The sequence below is a fragment of the Cyrtonyx montezumae genome, unplaced genomic scaffold (genome assembly GCF_038088225.1).
Source record: "Cyrtonyx montezumae isolate F1298 unplaced genomic scaffold, pur_monq_1.0 scaffold_14, whole genome shotgun sequence".
NCBI classification, from domain to species: Eukaryota; Metazoa; Chordata; class Aves; order Galliformes; family Odontophoridae; genus Cyrtonyx; species Cyrtonyx montezumae.
In genome coordinates, this window is record NW_027071870.1 from 11,911,094 (window position 1) to 11,924,363 (window position 13,270).

The 13,270-nt window shown below is 36.2% G+C and overlaps 1 protein-coding gene across 14 annotated transcripts in view; it reads right to left on the reverse strand.

The window, feature by feature from the left end:
• PARD3 (par-3 family cell polarity regulator) overlaps positions 1 to 13,270 on the reverse strand; it is a 425,974-nt gene that overhangs the window by 257,241 nt on the left and 155,463 nt on the right. For all 14 annotated transcript variants that reach the window (XM_065731482.1, XM_065731480.1, XM_065731479.1 and 11 more), the window contains one exon: positions 5,569 to 5,747. In XM_065731482.1, coding sequence (XP_065587554.1) covers positions 5,569 to 5,747 — 179 coding nt within the window. The remainder of the gene's footprint in view (positions 1 to 5,568; positions 5,748 to 13,270) is intronic.

Below are 13,270 nucleotides of genomic sequence, written 5' to 3' on the forward strand. Positions count from 1 at the left end.
AATTTTGCACCAATAATCTTCTCGGAGACAGATAGGAAACTTGATATGTGGGCTTTCAGATGTATATCTAATAGCAAATAATAATAATAAAATGGTAAAAGAAGAAGAGATGGAGAAAATTCCAATTTCGCTTTGGATTGGTTATTTTTATTATTGACTTTTTCCCCACTTCTTAGGAAGTCTAGTCACAACCAATTTTTCTATCCAAACAGCTGAATCCTTCCATGTATTCAGTACTCAGCAAACAGCACACAGCACACATTAAGTGATACACATTTTCTATTATCTCTCTTGGTACTAGACAAGGATTTTTCATTTTCTACCTCCCATTCTCAACGTGTTGTTGATGGTAAGAAATATTGTTGTTTTTTTTTCGCATGTTGCAAGTCAGAAATGCTGAGTTTTTCCATTGAGATTTTAATTCTTACAGTATTAAGATATTACTTGCTACTCTGTGCAGAAAGTCAGATTCTCCTCAGTGGTAAACCGTGGAATAACAAGAGCCAACAGGTATGTACTGAAATACAGATGGACAAACACTAGAAGAGCTTGCCCAGAGAGGTGGTGCAGTCTTCATCCTCAGAGATAAATGCATACTAAACCTGACTGGACACAAACCTGAGCAACCTGCTCTGGTTGACCCTGCCTTGAGCAAAGTGGTTGGGCTAGATAACCTCAAGCAGTACCTTCCAACCTCAGTTATTCTATGATCCTATCAAAGTCATCAGTTTTACACACAACTCAGAACTAAAATAACACTACATTTATTTTATGTTGCACTATCTCTGGGTGCATTTGCTCTAAACTATTCTATCATCACATGACAAGTGACCAGCAATGATTTTCTATCACAAAGAAAGAAAACTGGTGAATGTAACTTTTTTCTTTGTTTTTTAAATATCCATTTATTTCTCTCCCATAGCACATTTTCTGCATTAAAACACTATGTCAGTATTTGCAAATAACTCTCTCATTTTCCCTTCCTCTTTTTCTACATGCAGTCACATCTGAAATGACAAAACCTGTGAATGGTCTCACCAAAAAGAAATAAGCTTGTTCCCAGAATAAAGTCTTTTTATCCATAATTTTCTCTACTTGGTCTAATGACTTTCCAGTCAGAAAGTCAGATACCTTGGCTATAAAATGAATTCCATACACACGGTTTTAATATAGGAAACTTCAATCCTCTAAATTATAGTTAAAATCTGTTGAAACAACAAACCTTCTTTGGTAACAGCAATAGAAAAAAATTCAGCTTTAAAATGACTCAAAGCTAAATGAATCTAATTTTCACTTTAAATCTGATTTTGACATGGACAAATCATTTTTGTTTGGTATATATACATCTCATATAACACACACTTTTCTCCTTTTGCAACTAAAGAAAAAGAAATCTATTCTGTTTACAAAGAGATTTAGAGTGCATTGCATCTTTCACAGGAAGAAAAATTCAATGCAACTATTTGAATATGTTTAGTTATCTGTCTCAAGCCAATAGGAAATAAAAATTTCTGCAAGAGGGGCTGGTGAGAAACAATGCTTTACAGTTAAGGGATTTGACACTACATGAGATTTAGGCAACCCTCACATGGCTTAAACTTCTTTCTCTGCAGTTTATGGAGCCCATAAAGATAAGGCTTCCAAGCTGGAAGAAAGCATATCCTAAAAACAGTTATTCCTACAGGGCATGGCTATTCTCAACCTCATAAAATAGATGTGGGAAACCTACATAAACAAACAAAAAATACCTGGCTGCTGAGTAAATGGCAAAGGCAAAAAGAGGAAAAAAAGTGAGGAGCCAAGTATACTCAGCTATGTGTTTGCTATTGATGATCCACCCTGCAGAGCATGTTGCATGCCATTTGCTTTGCTCCAGGTGGGTGAATCCAGGAGCGAGAGAGGCACAGAAGCCCATGCACACTCATTTTTCTCTTGCATTGCTCTCTCTCAGTGTACATTACTGCCTCTTTATGCTATACCAATGCTGTTATCTCAGGTGCAACAATACATGAATCAAACTCAGAAAAGCCACTGTGGGAAATTTTTCTTAAGCCAGGTAGTCATGGTATATACTTGTTCTAAGCAAGACAGGTTAACTAGATAAGCCCTGTCTATTTCAGAGAAAAAAAGATCAACACAGATAAGTGATTTGTAATAATATGCAACTCCTCATCACAAACACAGGTGCAAATTAAGAAAAAAAAGGTATAATTAACTTACGGTCATTATAAGAAAAAACATATCTGGCTCTTGCATTTATGTTCTTGTACACTGACACAAACATCTAAGGGTAAGGAAACCTGATTTTCATTACTGCCGCTCATGTCTTAAGGGCAGCTACTTAAGCCAATAGGCTTTCATACTGCATTAGGACTGTGAGCCAAATTAACAGTTATTCAGAAAAAAAAACAACATCAAAAAACATTCTACTGTGATAGAAGGAACCATGCCTGGTGCTCTTAAGCTGCATACAATCTGTTCAACTGTACAGTTCAATAAAATTCAAACAAAATTACAGCTTGCAAATCAGCTATTACTTGCAGGCCCTTGAGAAGATATTTTTACTAAGAGATTTCTTGTTTCATTAGAACAGCTCAAGGAAGCAAGAGACATGATTAAGTCAAGCCTTGAATCAGTATGTAATGCAGATATATCTCAAGAACAAAATTCTATTTGAAAGTCATTTTAATATTCACTTTTAAAAGAATCCTATGAACCAAATTTACCTAAGAAAATGGTTGATAATCATGAGCTAACTTTCTTAGTACTTGCACAGATGAGGAGACTTAATTGTTTGATTGAGACCACTCAGGAGGACACAGAATGAAGAAGTTGGGAATTACCTAGCTGAATACAGTCTCCAAAACTACAATAACTTGTAAAAATCAATATTAATTATAATTCTTCAAATCCATAAGTACTTTTAGATAGAAAACATCAACATCTGGTTTCAAGTTGATCTTAAAAGGTCTAAGTACAGCTGAACAACACAGAAAAGAGAAAAGGTCAAAATTCCAGTTCAAAGGAAACACAGGGGTACTGCGAAATCACAACAATAAATGTTTCTTTTCAATAAAGGGATATGAAAAACAAACGAGATATCATTTCCACCCTAATATGCAAAGGCACTATAATTTCAACAACAAGATCCTTCAAATCTCCCATATTTTTCCTCTTTCCCAGTGCCCTTTTCTCTTTTTATGTGCCCAGAACTACTGGCATATGTCCTAGCTCTTCACAGCCTTCAGTTCATGGCAGCACTCTCTCCTCTCTTCTATTTCATCTAATCTTGGGCATCTGCCCATTTTCCTGCCATTTCAAATTGTTCTTACTCAAAATGAAATAAACACCAGTGAGGAGTGTTCTCTCACTTGCCCCTGAAAAATAAATCCCTTCTGCCAGATACATGCAGCTTCCCTCTGCTAATTCCTCCAAAAATTGGACAGAGTTTCTACCTGTCAATTAATCCTCTTTAGAGGTGACGGGCTGAAAGTAATGTCACTTCTTAGAGTCAGTAGGTGGATGAAGCTTTTGGCAACTCTCCCAGAAACCCTTTTCTTGTTTCTGTGAGAGACATATAGATATTGCTGGGGTAAAGTTGCTAACCTACAACTGTGCTGCAAATCTGAGCCCAAGAACATATGTTCTTGTGCTGTCAAGAAAAGGAAATGCAGCGAAAACATTACGTAGTGCCAACCGCCCACGAAAGATATATGGGTGCTCAAGCCCAATGCACAGAGCAGAAAATTAAGATTGTTCTCATTGCTTTGCTTGAAATGTCTGTGTCATCTACAATCAGTGAAACAGTCTGAAACAAAGCACAGCCATCTCTTTTGTTATCTGAGTACCTTAAGAAAACAATAGTAGTGAGTAATGAAATTGTTGCCAGTATTGGGATATGCAAGGAGAACTATTAACATCAATTACTAAGAGAAATAGGATTCACTATTAAATCTTGATTCATATGAAGAAATCAAGATGCTGGCAACACAAACAATGTAGCACAAATTCAGTATTAACTCATAACATATGGTGTACAAGCAATTATTATTCAATTGCAGTTGTTTGCTGCATCTAATCTATTAAAATAACCTACTCAGCGGTCTGCTCTACTTGAAGGGCTGATGTATACAGTGTGAGGAAAAATAAATAAATGAATAAAAAATTAACAGTATATGTTGTGCTAACAAATGTACATTAGTCCTCCACCATTTTCCTGATTTAATGTTCTGTTGTCGCTAGCTTCCCATCACAACATGAGATCACATATTCCTTTCCATTTTGGTCACCATGCTTCAGTAGATAACAAAAATTTTCATGAAAATTAAGAGCAAGTACATGATGAACAATTAATGATGCAAGAATATGAGTGTGAAAGATCAGCTGCTGCTCAATTCTCTCCACTTTCTGCTAACTTCACATACTAAAGGAACTCTGATTATGCTATGTATGGCTCTCCAATATCTGTGTTAGTGGAGTAATGAAGTGTAGGTTCATTACCATTTCAGAAAAATTAACTGAAAATAGTAACACTTCAAAGGGATTAGATTATCACTTTTCCTCTCCAAATCAGAATACTGTAAAATACTTCTCAAAACAACACACACTTCTGTGCCGCATCAGCACAAGTGAAAATATACCTTTACCTACCTGAAATCCTGATCAAGGAGAGACCTAAAGATACCACATTAAACAGAAATCTTTGTAAAAACGTGGGCCTCAGTGTTTTGGTATTGACATATTAAAAATCCCTCGGGAGATAGACAAGTTCATTAGCAGTATGTAAAGATGTCTTTATCTAGAGTTTGGGAATCCTGGCTGCAGGTTCTTGGGGTTGTGTTTATATTACGCAGAATTAAGAGTAATAAAGGAATATAACTATTATAAGCTGCATCTTTTCTGACAGGATTTTGTGCTGTGCACTCAGAATGGCAACCAAAAGTGCAACTTTCTATAGAAATGACTCAAAGGAATTATTTGTTTTCTTTTGAGTTTCTTCTTAATAAAGAGTGCAAGTAGAGATACTGAAATCACACTGAAATAAAGGAAGCAAATAACAGGCATTTTAAATTTCACTGGTTTAGTATTAATAATGTTAACAAAGACAGACAGCATCTGTAATTTCTGTTTTGCATTGCTTGACTCAGAAAATGAAAACTAGCGTTGGTATGTCAGAAAGATGGCCAGACTAGCTGTAGGCATGCAGATTATTCACTGACTTTAGAACTTCTGCAGAGATGAGTAGAAATCATTAAAGACACCATTTATTTGCATTCAAAGAAAACTTGACAGTATTTAGGTTCTACTTGGCAGAGTAAGGAATGATCAGAGCTTCAACAGCAATTAATGGTGAAATCAAACATTTGTAACACCTGCTGCAGGTATCATTAAGGGCTTCCTAAGAAGGTACATCTGTGACTGGCACAGTGCTCTGCTGATAGTGTGGTTTGCTGGACAAGGTCTGAAAACAAAGGTTTACCCACTAAGAGGAGGACAAAAAAATCCAAAATGTATGCACATTTCACATTTATTCAATGAAAAGAGGTAAAGAAATATACCAAAATATACCTTTCTTTCATGTGCAGTGGGTACGCCAGGGGTGTTCTGCTTGAGAAAGCCTGCTGTTGTGGACCACCTCGTAGGATTTTTCCGTGAAGGTTCTTCTGAAGAAAAAATTGTATCACTTACAGAAGTTGAGAGGCCAATCAGTGCAGGGTCACTACTCCGCCGTACATGAAGAGGCATGTCTGAAGAACAAAACAGACAGTAAATAAACAATGACTAGATATAAAATGTTTTTCACATCAGAGAAGAATTTTCTTTTTCACGCTCTGGATGGGTGGTTTTGACCAAATGTGATTCTGTGGAGTAAGCAGCTATTGACCTCAGCATAGTTCCTCAAGGACAAGGTCTGCTTCTTTTAAAACTACAGTCTTGCTGCTTGACCACATAAGAAAACGAAGGCCAAACAAAACTCTTAACCTAGTGCAGCAACTGGGTTTCTTAAATACAAAAATGGTATCACTACCATCTGTTGGTTGTTGAGCAAAACATAAAAAACAACTAAGCTTGAACAACTGACTAAAGTAACTTAGCGATAAAGAGCAAGTAGATAAGCAGTCTCATGCCAAAACCTCAGACCACACTTGCCCAACCTCAGCACCATATTTGTAGTGTGGGTACCACCAGCTTGAACATGCAAGTGGAGGCAGAGCAGCCAGGAAAGGCAGCCTCCTCTCATTTGGAAGTATATGTTCTGTTCTTTTTTCAGAACACAAGGAAGCTATCAGTTTCTGTTCTATACGCTTCCTTTTCCTGATAGATGAAACAAGATCTGTGCTGATTTATCTCATTTCCCTTAGCTTCCCAATTAGGATAACTGACAGCAGAAAAATATTTCATTAGTAATAAACAATGCAGTAGGCAGGTAGACAGACTGGAAAAAAAAAGGGTTTTTTTAAATATATGTGGAGGTCAGAATTTTGTAAACTTGGATGGTACATTAGTTTCTCTTGAAATACAACTTCATTTTTCCAATTTCATTTATTATCCTACAATAAATATCCACACATCTGTAGTGCCTGTGCACAAACAGAAGTTTCACTGCCTGCATTTGTGACCTCTTAGCACTCTCCCACTCAACACCAGAAAGGAGGTGATGTATCAGTTTTAATTCTCTTTACTGGTGCACTGAGAACCTTGAATGCAAAGCAAAAAAAACTGATAACTACAACATAAGCAGCGGAACTGGGCAAGGCACACTGGCCAACATCCGACAATGATAACCAAAACTATTTTTCAATGCCATGATCAAATATTTCCTGAAGAAGCTGCTGAAGGTTCATGTCTCCCAGTAGAGAGACAGTCTGATAAGTGACCAGTTTTCAGCTTCACAGTGTTTTTATATTAAAGTTACATACAACAATGCTAAAATACAAAATGTTATTTTATATAGCATTATAAAGACACAGAGGAATATGTCGATCAAGCCACGCAAAAGAGGAGAAAATATGCATGGCTGGGGTTTTTTGGAACAATTAGGAATCATACTGCTGAGATATGCACAAGTGGTACATGGCAAAACACCAAAACAGTCATTCTATTTCATGTCCAACCTGGTAATCAAGGATAACAGAGGATTAATTAGTGTTTTTCCCACAAACGCTGTATTAGTTCCATTTCCTCTGTTTTTGGTGGGCTGTTTTTTGGTGGGTTTTTTTTCATTGCAAAGATGATCACGAGTTAATTTTCAGCAAAGATTTTTTTTTCTTTTATAAATATGCATATAAAAGTATAATGCAACAAGGAGTGAATAAAAGGATATTTCAGGAAGGATTACATTAATTACGCAAAAGATTATTTAAGGTCTGAGTCAACTTCTACTTAGATTTTGATTACTCAGTCTATGCTAGTAAAGCCCATAATTGAGAGTTTTTCTATGATTGCCTTTTCTTCAACTACGTCAAGTTTCATGAAGCAGCTGAAGGCAAAGCTCCTCACTTCCTGCTAGATGGTAATCATAACAAAAGTACACTATCAAATCACCAGAGATCTATATAACGAAGGTGCCACAGCTGTGGTCACTGGCAACAGCAGCACAGAGTATAATAAAGTGACCCATTAACAGCAGTGGCTGTGCTTCTGTCTTAGCTCTGAATATACCCTCTCATTTATTGGATTTGCCTGGTCAAGAAAGAAGGTCTGAACTATGAATGTGCCACTTAAGAAAAATACCAATCTATATTTGTTCCAAGCAGCAACCCATGCATATTATCCTTCTTGCCTTAGCTACCCACCCTACAACAGGGAACTATAATTTTCAAACATGAGTTCACTTACTCCTTATGCTCCTACATCTATATATATAAGCACGACGAATGCAAAATGTTCTTCTTTTTTACACTCTTTCTTCAAATTACTTGACAAAACAAAAGTTCAGTTCAGTGAACTTCTGTAAAAGAAGCCGATTTTCCAAAGAAATAAAAGAAGAAAATGGAAGTCAGTAATTCTTGAGAGAGTAATTTTCACTGCATTGCCTTTTTCTCTGTAGCTTAAACAGAGTTTGAACCATGCTACGTGTCAGGGACTTTTCACAATACACAAAGTTGACTATGCAACAGAATTCCCAAATATTAATGTTCCAGCGAAAACACTTACTGTGAGAATTTTCTCTAAAAAATCTCTTTGTAATGAGCTACCTTTAGTATGACCCATTCAATTATCTTACTAAGGCTAGCTGTTGATGTACCTTCAGGCATTTATCAAACACTTCTCTAAGAAGTGCTATTCTTTCAATACAAAGATATAGCTTGATCAATTCCAGTCGTTCCTTATGAAAACAGTTCCATATATAGGGAAAGGTGACTTGTATTACTAAACAAACTTATAAAACAATAAAGTGATTTAGAAAAAGACATCCATTTGTGTGTTCTACGTTTACACGTTTCCTGTGTGAAACTAAAATTTAGATTTGTTATTTTTTATTATTTTTTTTAATCACTGGAATGAGACAAACACGGAGAGCTTTAGCAATTGCTCCTTGGCAACAGACAACACCTCACCAGGTATTAATCCAGGAATTACATCTTACTTATGCTACGTTAACCACAAATTGCGAATATAATCTCCTATATTCTCCATTTCTATTCTGAGAAGCTGCTCTAGTAGAGTTTCTGTACTGTCTGTTAAAACAACAATAAAAAAGCATATACAGAACAGATTTTTCCACCAATATACTGTTGGTTGCAATCTTCTGGTTTACTTAAATTTATAGATTTGAAGAGGATATCCTTTAAAATATTAAAAGAAAAATCAAAGGAAAGGAACTTAATAATTAAATCACTAGATGAAGTATGTATGGGACCAATGCAATGTCACTGATTTCAGGATGATGGCTGATACTGTTTGAAGTCTGTGGTTTCTTTGAAGAGTGGATAAAACAGCGATGAACTCTAATCACAAGGCTTCAAATTCTCTGTGGCACTAATGCACTGTAAATATTGATTTGCTTCTGCAGCTAAGGTGCCTTTTAAATAAGCACTTGAAATGGTAAATCTAATAATGAATTACAGGAAGTTATAAAAGTCTAAGAATTAAGGAAAAAATTAAATTAAAAATCATGAAAGTCACCACTAACTCGGTTCATGAGCCATATTCAAGGACTTTGTATTCAGCAATAAGTCCAACACTGGAACTTGAGAAAGAATTATGTGTGACAGAGAATCCCATTAAGTTATGTATATGGCCACAGTTATGTTAGAAAATAGTTATTTGTAGGATAAATCCAAGCTGGGTAACAAAATGCTCACATTCATAATCATGAAACTCTGACTGAAAGTCTCATTTTATTAAAAGCAACAGCAGTTTCACCATAAATAATAAAAACAGTCAATGTACATTTTATAACCATCTTTAAACACTAGGAACACAGAGTTGTACCTTTCCTTCCTGCCAGCAATTCCATTTTTATTTTAAAAGGGTCATCACCTTTTCTGATTTTCAAATAAGCATACGAGCAAAAGCAAGAGAGGATCTGGCAAATTTCATCCATAAAGCTGTATGCTTCACCTCTTATGCAACCATGCACTGCAATGGCTGGTGGTCTTTCAATGCAGAGCTAATATATATGTTCCCACACCAATTTCCTCTCAGAAATGACTGGGGAAATATATATATATGCATATATATTTATATTTATATATTTCCCCAGTCCATATATATATGGATGGATACAGCATAGCCAAGACAGTTTTACACTGTGAAGATTTCAGCTGTTTCAGCTCCTCAGTGTCATGGCCATTTGCAATTTGGCATGTTTAAGTCACTAATATGAAAAATGGACTTAAGGCTGTTTTTGGCCACCTCTAGACTGATTAGCAGACCTGAATAGGACTATTTTCTATTCCACACTCAAACAAGTTTTGTCAGGGAAAACAATGATTCACTAAAACCAAAAAACTTCTTTGGAAAAGAGTAGGTTTCATCACAGAGATCTCCACAGTGTCTTGAAGCTAACCTGTACACTGTACATTGAGTTGGGTTGTATACACAAGACACACAGAGATCCTACCTCAGCAACAAGCAACTGGTCTAGGGTTGGGAGACAGGGACTGAACAGCTTCCCTGACTGTGCCACCCAACCAGTTCATCCTAGCACTCAAGTCCTAATTGTCCTTCAAAAAAGTGATTAATTAGGATCTGGAAAGCAGGACTATTTCAGCTTAAAGTACTTGAAATTTCACACTAAGATTTCATGAATATTTAACTGAAATATCTGATACAAATATTCAGATTAGCATGGAGTTTCACACACCAGCACAGTTCATAGGACAACGGCTCAAATTCCAGCTCCTCATTCCACTCCACCAGGCACAGCGATGCACAAACATCCCTTATGACCTCTGAAACCTCAGCTTCCCCAAAGCTGATCAACTTTCATTCCTGCAAGCCTCTACAGGCAAGACGATGATAACTTCCAAAGAACACTGAGGCTGTCGCAAGCTGGACTACAACACAGGGTTTTCAACACTTGTTCCCTTCAGAGTGAAGAAAACCAGTTGGAGACAAAGAGCAACTGATCGTGAACTTATCTACAGACTGCTTTAAACCAAACAGCAATGAACATAAGCCAACATTTCTCTTCAAGAGTAAGAAAACAGTGCAAATCGAAAGCAGGTCTCTAATTTTAAAAAGAAAAAAAAAGAAAAAGAAAACTACATACAGTTCCAGGAGGTAAAATATTCACTGGATGATTGTAACACCTTTTTTGTAAGCAAACTCATGTATGCAATATGGATAGGACTGTGGGGAAGGTGGACGCACAATGGTTGCACTATGTAGCTACACATTACCGATTACAGATCTTTTCAGAAACATATTTTTGAACATGACAGCAAAGGAAAAGTACATTTGTAACTCTCACTCTGTCCTGGTGCAGAGCAGTGTTTTTCTCTCAGAAATCCATGCCACTCTTACATAGCTACTATTTAATAAAGAATTTGTAACATTTTTCAAAGCAAATACTCTTTATTTGGTTAAAATCTTAACCATGAAAAAGTCTTCTCAATATGCATTGTTCCCCCAAGTTGATCCTCCTGTTACTAGTTATGTCTCCTTCATTTACAAAACTATGTTTTCCTTTCACGTGTCACACAGAGTTATACCATATCCCGTGGTTTTTGCAATACATAACTTCACCTCTATCTTAATTATCTACTGCTGTTCATTTTTGTAACTATTATTTTGGTTTTACAATGTTCAGAAACCACCCAGAATAGTATAGAAATGTCATCACCATTCTGGAAGAATGGCTGACAGTAAAAAAGAAAGCAACCAATCCACCAAAAACTCGTATCATAACTCAAAAAATCATAACTGACTTTGTATCATTTTCATTTTCTTCCAGTAAAATCTGAGTTTTCCCATTTTCTCAACCATGCATGCTCAATGACTTTGAAATTTAAAAATAAGGAAACAACAACCTGCCATAGACATTTTAATAATGAGGTAATGTTAAATCCTTATCTTGAAAGGCTTAAAATAACAGTCTTCCTTCATCTTTAATATTCTTTCTTCTTACTTTTGAATACTGATATCCAGGAGGAAAAAGATGATTGCACCTTGAAACTCAATTTACTTAGACACTGACTTTTAAAGCTAATTAGTGAAAGATCTTTAAAACTGAAATTAAAATTTAATTACGTACACTATCTCCATTTCCTTTCTCTGGGCTTTTTTTTTTAAATGCAAATATCTTTGCATGCCAAAAGAAAAGACAAAAATGTCAGATCTTACAAATGTTCTACTCATTTCTGTCAAAAAAAAAAAAAGTTTCAGTATGTTTTAATGAGCTGAAGTCTTAAGTTTTGGGGATGAATTCACCATGGCTTTTCTTATATTATTCTGGCTTACACCATTACCTATTTTCACACCATTGCTAGAGATCTAGGAAAAGTGCATTTATAGCCCTGAAGATGTGGCAAATTATTCTCAAATAGAATTCTGCTCATTCCTCCTTCAAACATTTGTGTGACACTAGAAGTGTCATCAACTTTACTACTGCTGAAATACTTCTGCTTACATCAAAGAGCAACCCTAGCTAATAAGACTCTTACTGATATTTATTTCTAGCTATTTTATACTGAAGGCGTGTTCCTGTATCTTCATTCAAAAGTAATTTTTCAATGCAGGCAAGGGTTTGCAATGACCGGAGCAAATTCCTAGCTACTTTGAGTTGGAAACATCAAGAAAGTTGACAGATATTATTCTTGCTACAACTTTGAAAAATCCCTAAAACTGAACAGTATAAATACTATTGTTAGTGAGAATAATTACTGTGATCTGAAAACTGTATATTACTCACAATCTAAATTCTTTTTGCAGGACTGGAAAGCCTCACTTAGAGGAAGAAGTTTCCATTTTTTTTCCTGGAAAAAAAAAGAATTGAAAAACTGGGGAAGATCAACAAATGTTATAATGTGTATAATATGCACTGTGGTTCTTCCATGAGTGAGTTTCAACCAGAGAAAATCAGATGTGGCTGTGGGGAGTAAAAGGGGTGGGCAAAATGCACCATTACTCTGCAATGCAAGATATAATTCAAATTAGCAGTGAGCTTCTTCAGCCCATATCCAATTCTGACTTTCTCAAGAATCAAACTTCCTTTCAACACCTGTTGCTGACACAGCCTCATACATCACCTCCTGTGTGAGGTGGAAATTCATATGTGGATCACATTCCAATTCCAAAGAGTTAGATATGCTGAACTGTAATTCAGCAGGTGTGCATTCAATTAGCAGGGGACTTGTTACACAAAGCCTTGCAAAGCTGGAATAGGAAATTCTCTCCTGCCCTACTCTCCATCAAATCCCAGTACAGCACCCATTGGCTCCTGGTATACAGAACTACTTGACTTTTCAAATGGTAAAGGCTTGCATGGCCCTAGAGCAGCATCATGGCTGCCCATGAACAGCACTGCTGCACTCCTGTGGTGACACAAAGGGAAGCCCTACCCACTGAGGTCTGGCAAACAGCACCAGTACAGCAAGGGAATGAAAACATAGAGTGTTTCTGCTGGGGGGTTAGAAATGAAGAAACTTGGATTGGTAAACACCAGTCACACTTGGACCATTACTGAATAGATCACCATGAACATAGGGTATAGTAAAGAACAGACAGTAGAGAACTGCTATTTGTATCTAAAAACCTTGAGTCATGAATAAGTTAGATAGGTACGTTGTTTATGCTAGATACATTTGAAACAGTAAGGGAA